The sequence below is a fragment of the Danio aesculapii genome, chromosome 19 (genome assembly GCF_903798145.1).
Source record: "Danio aesculapii chromosome 19, fDanAes4.1, whole genome shotgun sequence".
NCBI lineage: Eukaryota > Metazoa > Chordata > Actinopteri > Cypriniformes > Danionidae > Danio > Danio aesculapii.
The window spans coordinates 44,643,240-44,667,423 of record NC_079453.1 but is presented as its reverse complement, the minus strand read 5'-3'; the positions used below and the strand labels follow the sequence as shown (position 1 = coordinate 44,667,423).

The 24,184-nt window shown below is 34.0% G+C and overlaps 1 protein-coding gene across 1 annotated transcript; it reads left to right on the top strand.

The window, feature by feature from the left end:
* The first annotated feature begins 423 nt into the window (after nt 1-423).
* Nucleotides 424-22,247, top strand: vps45 (vacuolar protein sorting 45 homolog). Its single transcript, XM_056480446.1, has 15 exons — nt 424-678; nt 4,108-4,242; nt 4,326-4,386; nt 4,868-4,947; nt 5,030-5,098; nt 6,082-6,219; nt 6,303-6,413; nt 8,989-9,123; nt 10,004-10,117; nt 11,462-11,629; nt 12,285-12,443; nt 16,138-16,245; nt 16,385-16,506; nt 19,633-19,764; nt 21,448-22,247. Exons 1-15 carry the CDS (start codon nt 586-588, stop codon nt 21,527-21,529), a joined length of 1,707 nt encoding a protein of 568 aa, XP_056336421.1. The 5' UTR covers nt 424-585; the 3' UTR covers nt 21,530-22,247.
* The last annotated feature ends 1,937 nt before the right edge of the window (nt 22,248-24,184 follow it).

Below are 24,184 nucleotides of genomic sequence, written 5' to 3'. Positions count from 1 at the left end.
ATATATATATATATATATATATACATTTGCAATAAAAAAAAATATATATATGCATGACCTAACCGAAATTAAATCATATCATTTTTTTCTAATTTATTTTTATTGCAAAATTTTAAAATAATAAGTGGAATGTTTTTCACTATGTCTGCCATTTAATTTGAATCATGTGTTTTTTATGTAAAAAATATATATAATAGAGGCCAATAGTTTGTCTGAAACCTTATTTCTCCCTCACCAACATGGCGCCTCATTTACTCCGTTTTACGTAGCAGCCTTGAATTGTGGGATATTTGTCATTTACTGTTACCAGATCAGTTACTACTTAACAAGACCACGCAAAACTCCCAAACCGTTTCAATTCCAGCTGATCCTAGACCAGAATCAGACTGAACCGAAGCCTCGCGTACACCGGAAGTACTAGTGGCTCTTCTCCCATTGTCAACAGTAAATTGTATACGTGAGTTTACTGATGAAAAGAGCATTATTCGCTCGTTAAACAACCTTGAAACGATCTGATAAATCGACTAATTCTCAGTAACACGTAGAATAACGTTATATATATATATATATATATAAAACGCCAAAATGAACGTGACTCTTGCTGTCAAACAGTACATTTCCAAGATGATAGAGAGCAGCGGACCTGGCATGAAGGTGCTGCTGATGGACAAGGAGACGGTGAGTCAATTCAGAAAATACAGCTGTGTTTAAAAGGCTTTAAATATCAATAATAAAAGCGCAGATATGTATGACAACTGATAAACCAGTACTGTGTTTAGTATAAATGGCGTTTGCTGACCTGTTAACGTTACCTGTCATGTGTCAAACACAACTGAACTTTAACTCTGAAGTAAATGGCTGTCAGCAGTCTAACGTTACATTAAGGTAAAGTTTTATATTCACACTGCACAATATATCGTTTCAGCATCGATATCGCAATGTGATTATTCGCAATATTTACTTCGCAGGATATATGCAATGTTGACTTTGTATTATAATTTATCATTTGCATGTGTTTATGATGCCTGTGATTGTATGATTGCGTTATAAGAATTTGTACCATTTGTGTCCTTGACTATGATTAATTTTATTGAATTATTTCTTATCATTCAGTTACTGTACTTGAATACTGTTAGACTCGGAAAACGATAAAACACTTTATTTCAGTTGTATATTTTTCTTGATTATATTTATCAAAGTCAGCTTTATTGTCAATTCAACCACATGTTCAAAACATACAGAGAATCGAAACTGCGTTACTCTCAGACCCTAGGTGCCTAACATAATATCAATACCACAAGTAGAATTTAAAAAAGAAATTACAATGAATACAATTACACATGTAATGTAATCTTAAAAATATAAGTAAAGAAATGTAATCAATACAATAAAACTTAAGGGCACATGGTGAAGATGCAAAACAGTATATAATGCAAAAAGTACAGTATAATGAAAAACAGTATATAATGCAAAAAGCTTGTAAATATGATAAAGCGACAGTGTCTGAATAATATACAGCAGTTTACAGCCACAATTTATAGATTGTTATGCATTAGGCTTGGGCGGTATCCAAATTTTGATACCGTCAAACCTCCCTATTTTACCCCGGTATCCGGTATTACCGTGCATAATAAAAAGTTATGACGTAAGGCTCAGACAGCGTCACCAAACTGTTGGCCTGTGCCTAAACCATTCAGAAACTGAATACCGTATATGCGACCCTAGATTCGCGGTCTTGTTTGTCTTGCTCGTATTAGAGATTTGCGCAGGACACTCTCTCTCATTCACACACACACACACAGACAAAGAGAGAGAGAGACGCACAGCACTCTCTCTCTCTCTCTCTCTCTCTCTCTCTCTGTCTCTCTCTCTGTATTTTCTAACGGTATTGAAACTGACACCGTTGCTATTTTTAGATTCCGCGGTATACCATAATACCGTATTACTGCCCAAGCCTATTATGCATGAAAATTCTTACAACACATGCAAATACAGAAATGCACTGCAAATAGCACAGACTACAACGAAAACATGTCGGGGGACCCCAAAAGGTTCATAGATTGTTTATTAGATTTTATGGAGATGCAAATATTCATTCATTCATTTTCCTTCGGCTTAGTCCCTGTATTTATTAGGGGTTTGCCACAGCAGAATGAACTGCCAAATTATCCTGCATATGTTTTACACAGCGGATGCCCTTCCAGCTGCAGCGCAGTACTGGAAGAGGAGATGCAAATAGTAAACATTAATTCATCAATCTCTGACTAAAGATCATGTGCATGAAAATACTCACAACACATGCAAATACAGTAATGCACTGCAAATAGCACAGACTACAACAAAAATGTGTCAGGGGTAGGCATGGACCGGTATAAGATTCTGACAGTATGATAACCTTGCATTAAAAAAATCACGGTATTGTCCTCAATGCTGTAAAATATATTCTTTGTAAATGTCTGGGTAAAAAACAAAAACATTTTTCCCTTTTCAAGACCATATATTCTATTTTTTTAAAAGATTTATGATATTTTGGAGCAGTAAACATGTCAGGCTACATAATTCAAATGAATTATTGACTTTTGCTGTCTTCATTTGTTTCAAAAGCACAGATTTCTTTACATATTTTTTCTGCTAGAGATACAGTTGTCCTAAAAAACAAACAAAAAAAAGGTGAATAAAAAGCTTAGGAACAATATTACAGAATTTTGGCGGTTTTAAAACATTGACTTCTCCAAACCGCGGTATACATTGAAAACGGTTATCGTCCCATGCCTTGTCGGGGGGACCCCAAAAAGTTGATAGATTGTTTATTGGATTTTATGGCGATGCACTCCCACTGCAGAATTATTCCAATCGATCTAATATTATAAATTCTTTTTGAATAGAGATATTGAGTCATCTTGTGAAATTTTATTCATATTGCAATATATATCGCAAAATGAAAAATATCGCAATGTTACATTTTTCCAATATCGTGCAGCCATAATTCACACATTCGGAAATTCGCGTCCAATAAAATACAATGGCAAAATTTTAAAAAAAGGTCAATACAGATTGATTATGATGACGTATTGTTATGATATGTAAACTCAAAATTATAAATAATTCTCATAGTAAAAGTTCTGAGGAAATGAATACTATTGAATTAACCTCTCAATTTCTTTTTGTTTACATCTCTCAAATAAGAAATGTAAAAAGAAAAAGTCTAAGATCTCTCACAATTCTAAGAAACAGTTAGAATTGTGAGATATCACAACAAACATTTTTGCATCTCGCAATCATTCCTTGCAGTTTTATTATTTTGCTACTCTTAACATTTTTCAGAATCAAGAGATGAACTACACTTAAATTGAGTTTATAAGTTTGTGAGACAAGCTCACAATTCTGAAAAAAAGGAAGGAGTTTGAGTTTACATCAACTCAGAGACTTTTTATTTCTCATAAAACATCTTGCAAATCACGTATTTTGGTAATAAATTGGCATTTGCAAAACGTTGAATTTTGTGAATAAAATTCAAAATTGAATCAGAATCAGAAAGAGCTTTATTGCCAGGTATGTTCACTCATTCGAGGAATTTGTTTTTGTGACAGAGCTTCTACAGTGCAACAGGATTACAGAGACAGGACAGGAAACAGATAAGAAATATATTTAAAAAAATAGAAGTAAGTCGGCGCCAGTGGTGTAGTGGTTAGTGCGTTGACACATGCACTCTGGTGCTCATGGCGACCCGAGTTCGATTCCCGCCATGTGGTCCTATGCCGATCCTTCCCCTCTCTCTGCTCCCCACACTTTCCTGTCAATACTCTATACTGTCCTGTACATTAAAGGTGAAAACCCCGAAAAAATAATTAAAGAAAAAAATAAAATTGAAGTAAGTAGTGAATGCAAATATACAAATAGACAAGTGTATGTACAGGTATATTACTATATACAACGTTATACGTGCAGCTGTTATGTGCAAATTGGCATGTAAAGTGTTGGCATGTATTGGCATGTAAATTGTGACAAAAAGTTGCATTTTCTTCTCTTTTTTTAAAAACATTGTGCTGGAAGCAAGTTTCTGTAGACACCAGTAACACACAGCACTGCTTATTTGTTTTCTTGTAGACCAGTATAGTGAGCGTGGTCTACACACAGTCTGAGATCCTGCAGAAGGAAGTTTACCTTTTTGAGCGCATTGACTCACAAAACCGAGACAACATGAAGCATCTTAAGGCGATATGCTTTCTCCGACCAACCAAGGTAGGCTTGCTTCTAGTTTTACCATGGTTGTTGACTTAGACTGCATTTCTGGATTATTTCATACTGTCCCTCTTTGATTTCAGGAGAACGTAGAGCACCTGATTCAAGAGCTTCGGCGGCCCAAATACAGCGTCTATTTCATCTGTGAGTGCCAGTAATATACAGACAAAATTATTAGCCATCCTATGAATTTTTTATTATTTTAAAAAAATTTCCCAAAGTAATGTATTTTTTTTTCAATACATTTTGAAATATAATAGGTTTAATAATTAATTTGTAATAATGTATTTCTTTTGTCTTGACAGAACTTCATATTTTACTAGTTATTTTGTAAGATAAAGTGTTTTGTTCTGTGGCCAATCAAATGATACATTTCTTATTATAATATATAAAAAATGTACTATAAATAATAATAATAATCTTAGTAATTTTTCCATATTTGTAAACAATAATTTTTTATTCCAGACAACTAAACTACATAAAACATAAGACTTTCTTCCGGAGGGAATAAAAGAATTACATTGTCACTAATAATTTTCTCTTCCGCTGTATTCGTGGAATATCTGCTAATAAGCGTAGCTAGAAAGATGCACATATCACTGGCTTTGGGATTTATTCTCTGCAGATTTCAGTAACGTGATCAGTAAGAGTGAAGTAAAGGCTTTGGCTGAGGCAGATGAACAGGAAGTTGTTGCGGAAGTGCAGGTAATTAAAAAGCATTTAAATATTATTTTCAGGCGTTACATATCTTGTTTCTCATCAAATAATTTGACTTGTGTTACTCTAGGAATTCTATGGAGATTTCATTGCAGTGAACCCTCATCTTTTCTCTCTAAACCTTCAAGGAGTTTCCAGGGTAGGAGAAAATGCAGGCTTTTAATTTTGAAGGGAACATTGTGCTTTTATTTTGCTGCTTTGAATGTTTTGTCATGCATTTCATGATTTCTAAATTAATCCTAAAAAATAAAAATTACACACAGAATTGATTCGTAGAATGCATGATTTTAGTGGGTACAAACTAATAATACATATATTTTAAATAACCATGTACTCTAGTCTACAGAAGCAGCCATCCTTTGTTAACCATTTATCAATCAAAGAACCATATATGATAACTTTATTGGGATTAATTATAATATACAATTTTTTTAACGAATAAAAGTCTTGGAGGAACTCCTTGTAACACTCCAGGGTGTTTCATATAAAGGGTTAATAAGCAAATCAGTTGTTTTGAATAAATCATTTGAACTAATGATTCACTGAATCACAAGACAGGGACTTTACAATAGGGACTGCCACCTATTGGCCATATTAAAGTCTGCCTGAAGCAGAAGCTGCATCATTTTTTTCCCATATTGACACAGTTACTAGAGAAATGGAATATTAAATGAGGAAACAGTGGGTGTGGCTTGGGTTTTTTTTTTACTGCAAGCTGATTAGATGTAGTAAAGTAGGCATTTCATTCAGTTTTGGCAGTTATTACAACCTAACAGACTGCTCACTATTTCTGTTTGTTGCCATAGCGATGTCAAAACTGACAGCTGGAGGGGCGTGGTTAAGTATGTTAGCCACGCCCAATTCCTCAGACAGACCTAACCTGAGATTTAAAAACAAAAAGGCAATTTTATTATCGGATTTCAATTTTAGATTACAAGGGCAAACGATTTTACTTCATGTCATGCACAGATGAGTTGTTCACCACAAAACTAGCAATGTGAGCTAACAAAATCAATATGGTTAGTTTTATTTAAGTTGTACTTTAAACAATTTGTTTTTCATACCTTCGTCTCATAACTCCTGATTTTTTATCTGACTTTGAATGTCTCTGGATGTTCGTAGGGTCGCAGTTGGGAGCCCAGTGTTCTTCCTCGTGTCACTCAGGGTTTGACATCAGTTCTGTTGTCCCTGAAGAAATGCCCCATGATTCGCTACCAGCTCTCGTCTGACATGTCCAAAAGACTGGCAGAGAGCGTCAAAGTATACATACTCTATACATTTATTTGACTCAGACTTTCTTCTTCTCATTTATCAACGTATGATCTGTTTGTGTTTCCTCACAGCAAATCATTACTAAGGAGTATGAACTGTTTGACTTCAGGAAAACAGAAGTGCCTCCTCTTCTGCTGATTTTGGACAGAAGCGATGATGCTATCACTCCTCTTCTCAATCAGGCAAGAAGACGTGTTTCTAATGTTACACACACCTGAATCTAAATTAAAGCATCAATAGATTTGTTTTTCAGTGTTTGGACTCAGCAGTGAAAATTAAACTACACTGAACTGAACTAAACTGAACTTCAACTCTGAAAACTGGACTGACACAGTTTCAATTTACTAGAACTTCTATCTTAAGCTGCTTTGACACTATCTAGATTATCTAATTGTAAAATCGCTATGAAAATAAAGGTGAATTGAATAAAGAACCAGATCCCACACAAAATTACACAATTTTATCTTGCCACTGAGAGTTATCCTAAATACCTATAGAAGTTTGTAGCAAATAAAATTCTCTTCGCCTATTTGCAAAGATGCAGAAACAATTTTTTTACTGAAGAATAGAGAGAATTCGTATAGGGATAGTTCACTCAAACATCAATAGCTCAGAAAATAAACTTTGAAATCCAGCCAGAAGTAGGAAGAAAATCTAAATATTTTTTCACCTCAAGACGTGAGGAGATGAGTTTATAGAAGATGCTGCATTGGTCACACAAGACTCGCACATGAACATTTACTTAAAGGAGAAGAACCACCAAAATGTCAATATTGCAAAAGAAACCAAACTGTTAAACATATTATTGTGGATGCACTATTTTTAATGTTATCAGACAATTTTTTTTTCTGGACAGACTTTAAATTAAATATTTTTAAATGTGAAGCTTTCTAAAATTGTACAATTTTTATCAAAAGTAAACCTTAAACTGTTTTAGATTTTTATCTTATATATTATCATCATCATTATTATTAGTAGTATTTATGTTTTTTATCTATATTTTTTATTGCTGTTGGTGACTTTTAATTGTTAGAATATTTCAACAGTATTTCAACAATATTTCAGATCTGTTTTTTTTTGTTGTTGCTATGACATAGCCAAAGTAGCTAAAATGACAATAAACTCAAGATTCTCTCTCTCTCTCTCTCTCTCTCAAAAATCAATATTTACTCACTCAAGTGTCCAAAGTTTCCAAATCTTTATGAGTTTCGTTTTTCTGCTGATCCTAAAAGAAGATATTTTGAAGAGAGCTGGAAATTGGTAACCATTCACTTCCATAGCAGCAAAAACAAATACTATGCAAGTCAATGGTTACTGTTCTGCATTTTCCAAAATAACTTCTTTTGTGTTCAACAACACCAACAACAAAAGAAACTCAAACAGGTTTTTAACAAGTGAAGGGTGAGGAGATGGTGACAGAATTTTCAGTTTTGGGCGAACTATCCCTTTAGGCTAAGAGTGAGTGCAGGGTTGACCTCATTGCGATGATGATGATATCACCATGATTACAAACTACGCGCTCTGTGTTTGAGTCTCTGTCAGATTTATTCATGGAAACTCATTAGAGCATGTTATTATTTAGCCATATTTAAATAAAGTTTTCAAAATAAACATTTTGCCACATTCAAATTTACAATGTAGGCTAAATGAAGAATTGCATTGTTAATTTTTTATATTTTGGACATTTATTAGTTTCTTCCAGTGTTTAAAAAATGTTTGCATTTTTAGAAAATAATCAAGTAAATATATTTTCAAATGCTTTTAAATGATATTTGTTTTTTAAATATATAAAGGTGGACAAATGTATATTTAAAGGACATATATTTGCATATATTTATGCAGGAAATATTTTTGGAAATAAATTTTTGGGAAATTAATGTAAAAATATTTTTGAAAACATATTTCTGACTTTATGGGATTACATTTATGATTAGCCGATAATTTGTTAAAAACTTATTGTGGTACTCATTCATTCATTTTCCTTTGGCTTAGTCCCTTTATTCATCAGGGGTCACCACAGCAGAATGAATCGCCAACTTATCCAGTATATGTTTTACACAGCGGATGCCCTTTCAGCTGGGAAACATCCATCCATACACACTCATTCACACACACACTAATACACTACGGCCACATTAGTTTATTCATTTCACCTATAGTGCATGTGTTTGGACTGTGGGAGAAACCGGAGCACCTGGAGGAAACCCACGCCAACACGGGGAGAACATGCAAACTCCACACAGAAATGCCAACTGACTTAGCCGAGACTCGAACCAGTGACCTTCTTGCTGTGAGGCAACAGTGCTAACTACTGAGCCACGGTGTTGCCCCGTTGTGGTACTATTTTAAGCAAAAATTTTGGAATCTTCTTTTTAGGACATTTTTATTGCTTTTAATATCTTCTGTAATAATAATTTTCAAGTTAGCTATTTTTAACCTTAAGATGTTTCGTGAATACAGCCGCAGATCTTCATTCAAAATCTTAGATTGACCACCAGAGGGAGGTAGAGCCCATGTTTTCATTGTGGATTATATAGAAGAAATGCTTTGAAGGCATTTTCAGTGTTGTTATATAGTGCTAGACAGTAAAAGGAATGCTTTTTATTATTTTTCTCCACTCTGAGGTTTACTGGAGTCAGCGTGTGCTGTTCGCTTTTGCTGAAATCTGTCTTACTGCAGCACATTAAATGCTACATAATGATGAAGTGTTTGGATTCTGCAGCAGATGCTTGATGTGCATGTGTTTGCTTCCTCTAGTGGACGTATCAGGCCATGGTTCATGAGCTGCTGGGCCTCAATAACAATCGCATAGACCTGTCCAGAGTGCCTGGAATCAGTAAGGACTTGCGAGAGGTGGTCTTGTCTGCTGAAAATGATGAGTTTTATGCAAATGTGAGTATCTGATTTCACGGTTTTAGCACATCAGTAGATTGTATGACATTATGAAATTATTTGATATTATTTTTAAAAATAAATACACAGTGAAGTCTATGAACATGGAAATACAGAATATAAATCTAAAAATCTAATAAAAAGTGCTTCAGGGGTAGTTAATGTGTCGGTGCTCTTTGGATAAGGGATTCACAAAGATAAACTAAAAGATTATAAGTACAAGGCACTCGAAAAATACATTAAATTCATTTAGCATTGTCTTATGATTTTTTTATTTCATTCCTTTAAAACATGTTTAACAGATTTTAATCTGTTTTTAATCTTTTTTATTCTTTGTTGTGTTTATTTCTTATACTTGTTTCTTTTATTTGTGTTTATGTAAAGCATTACACTGAATTACCATTGTGAATGAGATGTGCTATATAAATAAACTTGTCTTACTTTTCGAGTTTTTTGGGCTTGTGATTTTTATGGAAATAAAAACGTTTTAGGGTTTTAAAAGATTAAGAGTTATTATTACATAAAATGAGCAATAATAAATATTGGTGACTGAAATTTCATTGTTTAGTGCATGTAAGGAGTTCATCATGTTATACATTTGTTTATTTAACTAGTAATCAAGTGATCTTAAAGATGTTTAGCTGAAACCGGGGTCCTCTGAGAGTTTTGGCCACATTTAAATGAATAAAAAAACTGAAATCAAATACTTAATGATTTCTAAATCATTACCTCCAGTAATTATTTATTATTTCAATTATTTTTCTCCCTTTGATTATTATGCTGAGAATATAATTTGTTTTAGAAAACTAACTAAATACAAATTTTATATTCCTTCTTTAGTTAATTTGCATTTATTTATATGTTGTTTTCTCTCTATAAGAACTTGTACCTGAATTTTGGTGAGATTGGAACAAATATCAAGAACCTAATGGAGGATTTCCAGAAGAAAAAGCCCAAGGACCAACAGAAGTTAGAGTCTATATCTGACATGAAGGTTAGTGGAGCACTTCTGAACTTAAATTAACACTGTTCACTGTAGCACATCTTAAAGGGACAGTTCACCCTAAAATGACAATTTACAATCAGAATCAGAAAGAGCTTTATTGCCAGGTATGTTCGCACATACGAGGAGTAAGTAGTGAATGCAAATATATAAATAGACAAGTGTATGTACAGCTATATTACTATATACAACGTTATATGTGCAGCTGTTATGTGCAAATTGGCATGTAAAGTGTGTTAAATAAGTGTATATGTGTATAAAAGTGTATGGCAAGTAGTGATGTTGGTTCCACAATTATTATCATCAAGTGTTCATGAGATGGATTGCCTGAGGGAAGAAACTGTTTCTGTGTCGGGCTGTTCTGGTGCACAGTGCTCTGTAGCGTCGACCAGAAGGTACAGTAACATTTCAAAGAGGCAGTGTGCTGGGTGTGAGGGGTCCAGAGTGATTTTGGCAGTCCTTTTGCTCGCTCTGGATAAGTACAGTTCTTGGGGAGTAGGGAGGGTTGTACCAGTGATTCGCTCAGCAGTCCGAACTATTCGACTTTTACTCACTATTTGCTCATCATCAAGTAGTTCCAAACCTTTAAAAGTTTCTAACTAATAGTTTTAACACAAATGAAGATATTTTGAATAATGTTAGAAACCGGTAACCATTGCCTTCCATATAATATTTGTTTTATATACAGATGTCAGTGCTGTTCACTGTAGCACATCTTAAAGGGACAGTTCACCCTAAAATGAAAATGTACTCACTATTTACTCAGCATCAAGTTCACCCTACAATAAAAATTAACTCACTATTTACTCAGAATCAAGTGATTCCAAACCTTTAATAATTTCTTTCTCATGTTGGACACAAATGAAGATACTTTAAAGAATGTTAGAAAACGGTAACCATTGACTTTCATATATAATTGTTTTACATACAGATGTCAATACTGTTCACTGTAGCACATCTTAAAGGGACAGTTCACCCTAAAATGAATATTTACTTACTATTTACTCAGCCTCAGGTGGTTCCAACCCTTTAATAGTTTCTTTCTTTAGTTTAACACAAATTAAGAAATTTTGAAGAATGTAAGAAACCGGTAACCATTGACTTCCATATAGTATTTGTGTTGCATACAGATGTCAACGCTTACCAGCTTCTAACATTCTTCGAAATATCTTCAAAAGGATTTTCAGCCTAAAAAGGATTAGTAGGATTTCCAAACCAGAAAGTTCAGTTTTAAGTGAACTGTCCCTTTAAAGGAGGAGTAAATCATGTCAACCCTTGTTGCAAAACTATTATTGTGTTAGAAAAATTTCTGACCGCTTTCTGACCCCTTTGTAGGCTTTTGTAGAAAACTACCCCCAGTTTAAGAAGATGTCAGGCACCGTCTCGAAGCATGTGACCGTGGTCGGTGAGCTGTCTCGTCTGGTCAGCGAACGGCAGCTGATGGAGGTGTCGGAGGTGGAGCAGGAGCTGGCCTGTCAGAATGACCACTCCAATGCACAACAGGTGAGCATGCAAACTGCAATTTGACTGTATTCGCATTCTTGATACTGGATGCTCATCTTAATGTAAACGACTTTCAGCTTTATTTAGTGTGAACTGTTAAAATAAATGCCCTCAACATTTCTATTCAGCAAGAAATCATACTTTTTTTTAAAAAGGGACATATGTAACATTTGAAAATTGTGTGTTTTAAAGTCTGAATTCATCAAAGAATCCTGAAAAATGTGTGTTACAAGTAACATTGAAAAAGTATAATATAATCATACTAGCAGTCAGGTGAAGTTCGTATTTACATAATGCATACATGTGTATTGTGTATATTTGTGTATATATAAACAAATACTTTATATAGCATAGTCATAGTAATATGATGTATAATAGTATACTATAATGTTTTATAATGTATTACACAAGACTGTAGCAATGATTCAGAAAAATTTGTAACACATTTTTAACTTTAAACAGTGAAAGATTCATATTATTTTCAGTGGTAATATGTCAAAATGTCATTGTTTTTAGTGCAGCCTTAGTGAGCATGAGAAATCTTTTTGACTTCATGCATTTTAACAGGCCACAAAGTCCCTTGTGATTTTCTACAGCATGTTAAGATGAAATGTGGCACCTTTATTGAAGATTTACTTACTTTTTTTTTCTGCAGATGCTCAGGCGTCTTTTGCAAAGCCCTCGTCTTTCTGAAATTGATGCTGTGCGGCTGGTGATGCTGTATGCGCTTCGCTATGAGAAACACAGCAGCAGTATTTTACCCAGCCTTATGGAGGAGCTCAGCCGCAAGGGAGTGTCTGAGAGACACCGCAAGGTCAGGAACAGTGTCAGAGTTATATTTTTGGCAAAAACAGATAAGTTGTATTTATGTATATTATAGTGCTGGGAAAAGATTACTCTTGATGAATTGTATCCAAAATAAAAGTTGTACATAATATATGCGTGTATTATAGATATGCATTATGTATATGTATACACACATACATAGAAACAAAACTATACAAAACTGTTTTGTTACATATATATTTAAATTTATATGTAATTTGGATCATGTACACTTATATTTTATATCTAAATATCAATAAGCATTTTGTCAAATATCTGCATGCATGTGTGTAGTTTTATATACACAATAAATATACACAGTACACACACACATATATGATGTTAAAACAAACTTTTATTTTGGAAGTGATTCATTTTTGCCCAGCTCTAGTTCTCATGCACTTATCAACATTTATTATCAGCATTAATCCTAATTTAACAAAAAGTGAAAGTGAAACTAGCACATGGGCGATTCTAGAATTGTGGGTACATTTTACATCTCTTAGATTAACTTTCTATTCAAAAGCAAAACTTTAATGAAACTTTTCCATTTTTTTACAAATTATGTCAACTTGTCTCTGAAATTAATGCTTGCATTTGTATTTAAGGGTATTGTGTCTTAAAAATATGTATAGTGGAAGTTTTAAGTTAATATTTTTATCTCTTTTTGCAACTTGAATCATGCATTCAGCTTCAATTATCATAAATAACTAACTCTAAATCCCACATTTTATGTGTTTACTCCACCATGTTTACTAAATATTAATGCGAAACATCAGTTTTTTTTATTATTTTGAAATTTTCGTAATAAAAAATACATGTTTTTTTTGTTTTATAACATATCAGTTATAAAAAAAGTAGAATAATCTGTAAAGCACAGATAGAAAAAGCATGTAACTTGCTCTAAACGATGTCACTTGCTCTGGCGAGACCCTCTGGAAGGCATTAAGGTGCGTCATTATTTTTCTCTCAATAATTTGAACAAACTGTTTAGTATACGCCAAGCGTAGATTAACTATATGTCAACTCTGTTACTGTGATATTTCACATTTCTCATTTACGTTTTAAAATGGTAAAAATACATTAAATTCTGTTCAATTCTTCCACGTGATTTGCAGTGATGGAAAGAGTACTGAAAAATCATACTCCGGTAAAAGTATAATTACTTGCCTGTAGTACAAAATGTGGTCCAAGTAGAGTAAAAGTATCTGTTGTAATTATTGCTTAAAGTATGTGTAAAAAGGGGTGATGCAGTGGCGCAGTAGGTAGTGCTGTCGCCTCACAGCAAGAAGATCAGTGGTTCGAGCCTTGGCTGGGTCAATTTTGTCAATTCTGTGTGGAGTTTGCATGTTTTCCCTGCGTTCGCGTGGGTTTCCTCCAGGTGCTCTGGTTTCCCCCACAGTCCAAAGTACAGTTGAATTGGGTAGGCTAAATTGTCCATAGTTGTATGAGTGTGTATGGCTGTTTCCCAGAGATGGGTTGTGCCTGGAAGGACATTCGCTGCGTAAAACATGTGCTGGATAAGTTGGTGGTTCATTCCGCTGTGGCCACCCTGGATTATTAAAGGGACTACGCTGAAAAGAAAATGAATGATTGAATGAGTAAAAAGTAGACCTTTTAAAAAGTACTCAGGAGTAGTGAGTATTACTCTGTTAAAAGCATTTACTTCTAATTTGTGGATTTGTGTAAACGTAACATTCTGCAGTGCATTTAGTAAAAAGATGTTAATATTAGGTTAGATTTAGGTTGTGCTGTCAGGTGAGCAAAATTCAATTGCTCTTTCTCAATTCCAAGAACGCATAGAATGGACTTGCGTTCTTGTGGAGACCGGTCTTGCCAGGTGTCCTCGGAAGAACCAACTCGGGAGACCACGAGAACAGAGAACGCGTCCTTTGAGAAATGAGATGCTGCAATCTTCCTGATGGTCACGTGATGTTCAACCGTTTTTAATGGAAAATTATTTAAACATTGCAGCATTCATACAACGATTTATTGTTTTCCCCTTTCAAAATATACACCATTCATAAAACATAATAAATATACGTCGCACAACATAAATAAAACAGATTTTAATACGAATTTTAGCAAACATTTTAGCTTAATGTGTTTATTCCTTTATTAAGATGTCCATGGTAATTTTTACTTTTACCGTTTCATTTAGGGAAACTCCTAAGGTAAATAAATGAAATCTCTGAACTTAAATAATAAATCGAAATAAAATGCTGCGCTTTCTACCTCCAGTCACAAGGACTTCTGGGACTTCTAGATCGAGATCGGTGCTCAAGTCTGCATCGGTGCATCTTCGATAACAAGAATACATCCGTGACGTTTCCCGCATCCTCCATTCTTGCGGTCTTGAGTATTGGAACTGAACTTTGGCAGCTGATGATGACGTTACACGAGGACGCAAGACCGCTGAAGAACGCATATTGAGAAACAGCCATTGTCTACCCAGCGTCTAAGGACAACAGTATTTTGATGTCAAAAAACGATGTCAAATGATGTTGATATTTGGTTGATTTTTAGGATGTTAGAAAGCAACCAAAATACAACGTCGAGCCAACATCTTAAACCAACATCATATTGACGTCAAATACTGTTATCATTTTGTCATGTATGGCAACCAAAATCCAACATCTAATAAAGGTCATAGTGGTAACATCCACACAACGCCAAGCTGTAACATCAGTAGACGTCGATATTTGGTTGATTTTAGGTTGGACGTTGAATGTTGACTTTGGCCTGACGTTGGGTTTTGATGTAAACCCATTTTTCATTTCCAAACAAAATGCAACGCCAATCTGACGTCATGTTGATGTCTTGTGCCTGCTGGGTGTTTAAGGCTATTTCGGTCTTCATACAATAAATATCCGTCATCTTCTCATCAGTGACATGCATCTAAACAGTCTCTGGGTCAATGCGTGTAAAGATTTTGAACATCTTCTTGGACATTTTTAATGCTTTCAAACAGTTTGCTCCAATTATAAATCGCCCATGTCTTGAGATCATTCATTATGTGGTGATTTACCTTCTATGTGTGATCTGATTGGACAGGAATCACTGGATTAATTTTTCTAATCCCCATAGACAGGAAAAAATAAAGTAGTGACTGCAGGTTGAAGGAAAGTAGAGGAGTAAAAGTAAAGATACAGCACTAAAAATGTACTCTAGGGGGAGTAAAAGTACACATTTTTAAAACTACCAATTAAATTACTATTTACTAAATAAAACTACTCAATTACAGTAATCTGAGTATTTGTAATTTGTTACTTTACTCACTGGTGATTTGAGGTTAGCATCTCAAGCTAAAGCAGAAAAGGTGGAAAATGTCAGCTCTGTTATTGGTTTAAAAAGTTTAATAATAATTTAAACAACAATTAGTGATAGAATCAAATATAGCCTATCACATTTATGTGTTTTGCATTCTTTTACATAAATAATTCAGTTTACTATATTATAATACTATACTAAATTATAATTATAGACATTTGTAGACATAATTATAGATTATAATTATAGACATTTGTTGTTTATCATTTCAGTTTTAAGAAAACTAATTGAACGTTACTGAAATTCTGGAATAAATTAGGTATGAAGTACTCTATACTGCACTATACTGCTTTTTTGTGCAAAATTGTTTAAAAATAAAATAAAATAAAATTTTGCCTCCTTCTGTACTGCAGATGGTACACGCTGTGGTGGAATATGGTGGAAAACGAATCAGAGGAAGTGACCTCATCACTCCCACAGATGCGGTTTCCATTACCAAGCAGTTTTTCAAAGGACTTAAGGTAGCTCACATGTTTACCAATGTGTTATTTACCATACCACATTATATGTCTAGTTTGCATGCTATATATGCTAACATGAATTCTCTGAAACGTGTGTGTGTGTGTGTGTGTGTGTGTGTGTGTGTGTGTGTTTGAATAGGGAGTTGAGAATGTGTACACACAGCATCAGCCGCTTCTTCACGACACACTGGATCAGCTGATCAAGGGTCGTTTGAAGGACAGCCAGTTCCCATACCTTGGGCCAAGTTCACTGAGAGACAGGTGACACAGAAATATAAATAGATGCACACTCATGCATTAATGATATACGTGCACGCTTAAAGACAACTAATTGAAGAGTTTTGTTGTCATCATTTATTCATCCTGAAGTTGTTTCATGGATTTATACTTTTCTTTATTTTTTGGACCCCATTAACCCTTGTGTATTGTTCAAATTAACTGCCCTTTTGTTATGTTATTAGCTGTTTTAAGCCTCATTCACCTCCATTATAACCAAATTTTTTTGATTGCAAAGCCTTGACACCATATATTCATGCATTCTTGATTGTTGGTGGTTTTCCCTGGAAGGGATGAATTGTGTCATTTTTACTGTTGTTCATCAGTTGGCAGCATTAACCCTTTAGACCTGTGCAAAAAATATTTCTGGCTTTTATATGGAGTTCTATAGAGTAAAACAGCCGATTATGGTGCGTTTAACATTGCTTCCCACTTACATTTAAGATTATTTTGATTAATAATTGTATAATAACAATAATACTTTTATTTATTATTAATATTTAAAAAATATATTTATATATATATATATATATATATATATATATATATATATATATATATATATATATATATATATATATATATATATATATATATATATATATAATTTCTTTTTGAGGGGGAGGTGCCCCAGTAGAGCTTTATGTCTAACAACGCCCCTGCAACACGGCATCCAAATAGTCACAAAGACCCCATTATGTTTCACAGTACAGATGTGCAGATAAATAGAATTGCTGAATATCTTTTACAGGACAATAATAAAACACTCAGATCACCTCTGCACAAAGAAGTAAATAAATAAATACTAAAGGAGTAAATGCAATTTAAAGATAGACATGACATCGGGTTTTCCAAACATGTAGGCTGCCTATTATTCCAGACACAGAGCAGTATTTGGCAAATTGAACTTGAACACGATCATGAACATGTCCTAGGCTACCGTAACTAAGACACACACACACACACACACACACACACACACTATACGCCAAAGAACTCCAAAGCCAGAAACTATTCGTTTTTTTGACACTGCAAGTAATCAACAAATGTCCTTATAATGGATGTCAGTGGGGGTAAAAACAGAAACAAACATAACAAAAGGGTAGTCAGTTTGCCCAGCATGTATTGTTAAATTTTTTTTAATTTTTTTTTTTTTCGAAATATTTTCCCAAAATATGTGTCAAAATACAATCTGTCTCCAAAAATCATCATTTGAAACAGAGAAAGTTGTGGCCAAATTAAGACTCAAAATCACCTTAGAGTGGATCCCAAACAGCACACAAGGGTTAAAAAACAAACTTGCCCATAAAATGGCAGTAAATAGCTACTAGAGATGTTATAGAATGAATATTTTGGTCACATTTTATTTTACTGTACAATTTACACTATTAATAAACCAAGACTTCTGGCTCAATAAAGTAATAATTAGCTGCTTATTAATAGTTAGGAATCTAGTAGTTGGCTAGGATTAGGGGATATAATATGATCAACCTGGATAAGTGCTAATAAGCTATTAATATCATAATAATAGGGAGTAGGGATGCTCATTTCGATTAATTTTGCCAACCGACAGCTTTCGCTTGTTAATCGAATATTAACTGTTAACTGGTCAGATTAATATTAAATGATTATTTAATTAAGAAAATGTATGTGTCTATTTTGTGTCTGACACATTAAATATTGCATTTTAAAATACTGATTTATTTTACAACAGAGCATCTTCTTCACACACCTGCATTGTTTCCAACAGCATAGAAATAACGAATACACTTAATAAAAAGAATAAAATAAATAAGCCTAGATATAGCCTGTTTTTTCCAATCATGTTTTTTTTCTTCCATCATATAAAAATATCAGGCTACCTCAAATCCATCAATCCATAGAAAATATGCATTTAATTAACGCCCGCTGTTATTATTATATCACAAAACTTCCGTCAACATTTTTAATAGAAGTCATTAGTTTAACGATTATGTCTTATGACTTATTTTCTCCGTCTCACTCATGGTTCATGTGCGCGCACTGCGTGTGATGAAACAATGACAATGAACCTTAAGGCTCATATGTTAACTTTTAGTAAAGTATAGGCTACTATAGCATGTAACAATGTTGTTGTTTACATATGATATTGCATTAATTTGCATGCATGTTTCATACATTATAAAATAAAACCTCAGTTTGGTGCAGAGTAATCATTATGCAAAAATCTTTTAATTTTTTTATTTATTTGTAGATTAGGCTATATAGGCTATTTTAAAAATTGATATTATATAAGAACTATTAATAATTGTAATTTTCCAAATGGAGAAAAGGTTGGTTTGTTAGTTGTACACTAGTGACTAAATTATCAAAACTATAGCCTATTAGGTTTATGATGCAGATCCTGGACGGAGGCGATCAGCATCAGCGCTGGTTTGGCATCAACTCCTCTGTGTCAAACTGCAATATTCTTCTTTCATTTTGCTTCTTTGGCAAACGTGTTGTAGGCACGTGTGGTTGCATGTGTTACCATACCGCGAGTTAAAAAATATGTGTTGCACATTTAGGGGCAGATCACACCAAACACGCTTTTCCGTTCTGAAAACGAGGCGCACTACACTGCCTTTTTGTTGACGAGAAGAAAAGAAAACTTGGGTTCGTTAATAAACCATTCAAAAAGAGCGTTCGCTCTGATCAGCCCCTTATGCAGCCAAACTTAATATATTAAATATATAAAATAATAGTTTTTAATCGTTTAACTGAGACCATTAATCGGTTACAAACGCACCCTTTCGGTTAATGGTTACTCGGTTATTTTGAGCATCCCTAATAGGGAGGTATTAAGCCAGTAGTAAATGAGTTTTCTTGAGGACAACCTAATTGTTTTATGTTCAATCCAGTTACGTTTGTAAAAACAATTAAGTTAATTTAAAGAGCCCATATTATGGGTTTTTGAAAATGCTCTTCCATGTAGTGTGTAACACAGCTCTAAGTGATGTGAAATATCCAGCTAAGGCTTAAATCTGTAAGTGTACAGTGTTTAAAACTATTGATTCATCTATAAAAGAGTCGACTCATAGTGCATCAAACTGGGTTCAGCAGTTACATAAATGCTCTCCTTCACACCCTCAGACCTCAGGACATTATCGTCTTCATCATTGGCGGAGCCACTTACGAGGAGGCTTTGACTGTTTACAACCTGAACCGCACAATGCCAGGCGTCCGCATCGTACTCGGGGGCACACACATTCACAACACTAAGAGGTCAGAGTCTAAATGCTTTCACCATCTTTTCTCGCCCTCTGGCGCTTGAGCATTTTTCAAGAATGATACCAGATAGAGAGTGACGTCAGGCACAGAATGACGTTACGTAAAGAACAAACATGGTTGAGTTTGTATGACTGTTTGTATGGTTGATTTTCTAATCCATTCAGCTGATTTCTTGTTTTGGTGTTGCTATTAGCTTAGCTTAGCATAATGAATTGAATCGTATTTGACCATTTGCATAATTTGCCTATTTAAAGCCTTCTGCAGTTATATGGAATTTATTAAACTTATAATAAAAGTCTTTTGTAGATAAATTGTGTAATAAGACTGACAAAAAATGAAAAGTTAAAAACCTTTAAAGGTGCGGTATGTAAGTTTGATACCCAGTGGTTGATCTAGGTATTGCATTCCTGGATCAAAACAAATGCAAGCGCAGGTTGCCAGATTGAGGACCTACAGGAGTGTGCCTGACTATCAAGCCTGAAGGCTGATTTAAATTGTGTTCTGTATAAAAGCAAGGGCACCCGATAGAAGGAATATTTTCATATCAAATGGAGTTTTTGTCCTAACCAACACCTGAAATATATATTTTAGAAACGGCTTCTGTTTCTCACAAGTGAACCACAGAAAACTGACAATGATCACCTCAGGTACAGCTCATGTGCTTTATTCAGTGTTAAATGGTAACAATGTGAGTTTGAATGCCATTTTACATGACATTTATTGCCATACTACTGAAAGCAGCAGCAGATAGTTCACCTCAGATCTCTTAAATAAACCGTTTAAAATTGAACTTTAGAACTGTGACACATTATAAACCCTAGATTATGAACTTTACCATTTCGTGAGTGAGTGCATATTCTGTGCTTCTGAAAGGCTGTATTTAAATTTCTGTCGTGTTTCGTCTGGTGCAAACAGCCAAATTGCTTATGACTGCAAATCTTGTCATGAAACGTGTTGTTAGGACACGGAGTTACAATGTAACCTTCTTTCCTAATGTTTACGCTTGTAATATTTATATTATTTCCTAATTAATAACCTCATGTGGAACTCTGAATCTGCGTCTCATTACGGAGTCTGCTACTGTCCATAGGAGGTCGTGTTTTAGTCACCGACACGTACTTTGAGAGCCTTCATGACTGAATGAATGAAATACGCTGTTTTCCATCAAGGCAACCCAGGGTGCTGAAATATAAATGGCTAAAGTGGCATTGGGCGGGTTAAAATGACCAAAACAAAGACCGCCGTTCCGCCACGTAACACCCATTTTCAAAGCAGAATATCTGACTTCAGCATTGCTTTTCAGATAAATGATCACTTAGCATGTTTCTTAAATATCTACAAACATATTATGGTATTTCTATGCTTTAGAAGCGTCAAAAACTTACATACAGTACCTTTAAATAGGAAATTGATCAAACCTTTTTTGAACTAAATGCTAATGGTCAAATCAGATTCAATTCATTATGCTAAGCTAAGCTAATAGTGACCCCGCCAGAACAAGAAATCAGCTGAATGGAATCAAAAATGATTCAAGTCAATTGTTTAAATCTAGTTAAATCTTGTAAAATGCAAAAAGGTTGAGTGTTACTTTAAGTTGAACGCCATTTTAGTTGGCATAAATAAATGAATATACTGATTGGACTGAAATATTATATTTGTTCCTCTTTTGTGTTCCAGTTTCCTGGAGGAAGTGATGCTGTCTGTGGGTTCTGGTGGTGACCGGTCTCAAAGCGGAGGCCGTCAGATGAGCCGGCGCTGAACGGTGATAAACTCAATCATGTACGCTTACACTCCAGTCTGAACCCTGATCTGAGCACAGTTTTCCTCTTTTGCTCTCTCCTGACATTCCTTTAAAATACTTCAGATGGTTTTAGGGAAGAAAATTCTAGCTGCACAATTTCACAGCTCCTACACTATTTATTAATCTAGGTTAATGTCAAATAAAACAAAAATGATGTAATAATAATTATTCTTTTGTTCATTTTCCATTTGTGTTCATAATGCAGTGTCAGAAACACATTGACCTAGATTAATAAGTAGTTTATTACTAGTTCTTGAGACCTAGTGTGTTAAGTATTATCAGAAAAATACATATTGAAGTGTTGATGACGTGTGAAACACTGTAAATGTCATTACTTATATGACTGTGTGTAAATAATGTTTATATCACCCAGAAGTGTTCACAATGACTGCTTTTATTTATTAGTTCAGAATTACTGCATTGGATCATTTTCTGGACCATGACTACTGTTTGAGTAAGGAAAAAAGTGTATATATCCTATAAACGACACATTTGTAATCTGTATATATAACTTGGGTGACAGTGATGTCTAATGTTGCATCAAAATTGTCCCAAAAGAAATCTATGAAATCAGTTTGCTTCAAAATCCAAAGACTTTTTAAAAGCAGTTTGATGTCTTTAATGCTTGGCTTTTGAGCAGCTGTACCTAATAAAGTGGCCGGTGAGTGTGTATTTATTTGCAGTCTGTTAATGAAGAAGCTCCTTTATACAAACAGTGTACAGTAACTATAATATTAATGTAATATCAAGGTTGTTTAACTAAACTGGCTTTCATTTATTAGTTAAAAATTAAAAGCTAAATTGAGGCATCAAACTTTCGAGAGTCTAAATTGAAAGCTTATAAAAATGCCTTTGTTTTTATGTCTCAGCATCTTTATTAAGATATTCTACTGATTTATCTTTGCTTTTTTGCACATAGTTTGACATAATAATAAAGTGACGGTATTATAAAATTGTCTTTAATGAATGAAAGGTAAAATTCTTAAAGTATTAACAGTTGATGAATCGGTTTAGAGAAATTTAAGGCCCTTAAAAGTATTTAAAAAAAGTCTTAAATGCTATTTTACAACGTATTAAATTTTGTATCAATTTTGATTATGCGTATGCTAAAGTTTGCCTGAATTTAATGTGAATATTTGGGGTGTAGTTTATGAAATACTGCTAGATTGGACATCACGCTGCATTGTTTACTGCAGTAACCATGCAAACACTGTTATTCCTGCTGTTCTATAGGCGCCCCCTGCTGGAAGAGAGTGAATTAGCATTAATACAGTATATGAATGTTTTAGGTGCAGGTTTTATGTGGCATCATTTCACAAAAACAGAGTGTGTTTTTACATCATAATTTTAAATGATTTAGTCTATTTTAAATCACTAAGTGAGTCTTTGTGTGGATCATGATGAAAGTGCAATTGTTGGCTGTGATGGAGCTGATAAATAATGATCTCCCGCCCTTCTGAATTATGTTGCATTAAACAGTATATATTAGAGATGGGAATCACATGTTAACTCAAGATGTCACGATATCTTGCCCCTAATATTGATATATATTATATTGATATCGATTCTGTGATATATTCGATAGCGATTCTGTGATATATCGATAAATCATAAGAAAACCATTCATGATATATCACGAAATTTGTAAATGAAGGGAAAAAATGCATAAAGTTATAAGATGTGTTTATTTTATTAGCAGCACAGATTTTATAGGTTTGCAACCATGTACAGTTGCAGCCCCCCTTTGAATTTTTTTTTTCTTTTTTAAATATTTCCCAAATGATGTTTAACAGAGCAAGGAAATTTTAACAATATGTCTGATAATATTTTTTCTTCTGGAGAAAGTCTTATTTGTTTTATTTCAGCTAGAATAAAAGCAGTTTTTAATTAAAAAAAAAACATTTTAAGGTCAAAATTATTAGCCCCTTTAAGCTACATTTTTCGATTAGACTAAAGAACAAACCATCATTATACAATGACTTGCCTAATTACCCTAACCTAATTAACCTAGTTAAGCCTTTAAATGTCACTTTAAGCTGTATAGAAGTGTCTTGAAAAATATCTAGTCAAATATTATTTACTGTCATCATGGCAAAGATAAAATAAATCAGTTATTAGAAATGAGTTATTAAAACTATTATGTTTAGAAAACTCCGTTAATCAAAAATTGTGGGAAAAATAAACAGGGGGGCTAATAATTCTGACTTTGACTGTATACTACAAGTGGTCGGCGCCTATAGCCTAGTGGTAAAATGCGCCGGTACAGCACTGAGGTGCTCACGGTGACCTGAGTTCGATTCCCAACTTGAGGTCCTTTGCCGATTCTTCCCCTCTCTCTGCTCTCCATGGATTCCTGTCTCAACTCCACTGTCCCATGCAATAAAGGTAAGGTAAAAAAATACATAAAAAACCTAAAATTATATTTAGAATAATAAAATGTACTACAAGTGCACAGCTCTCAAACAGACTTGAAAATGCTTTAGTTTGTGGCCACTTTAGTTTTAGTTTAGTTTAGTCATATCTAAATTAGTCACAGCAGCAGCTCAATTTAGCTGAAATTACATTTAACAAATAACTGTCAAAATGAATTTTCTGTCAGTGGTTTTAATTATG

Coding starts and splice junctions, on each gene's coding strand:
- vps45 (XM_056480446.1), top strand. CDS start 586: ATGAACGTGACTCTTGCTGTCAAACAGTACATTTCCAAGATGATAGAG. Junction 6,220..6,302: donor GACTGGCAGAGAGCGTCAAA/GTATACATACTC, acceptor GTTTCCTCACAG/CAAATCATTACTAAGGAGTA. Junction 9,124..10,003: donor ATGATGAGTTTTATGCAAAT/GTGAGTATCTGA, acceptor TCTCTCTATAAG/AACTTGTACCTGAATTTTGG.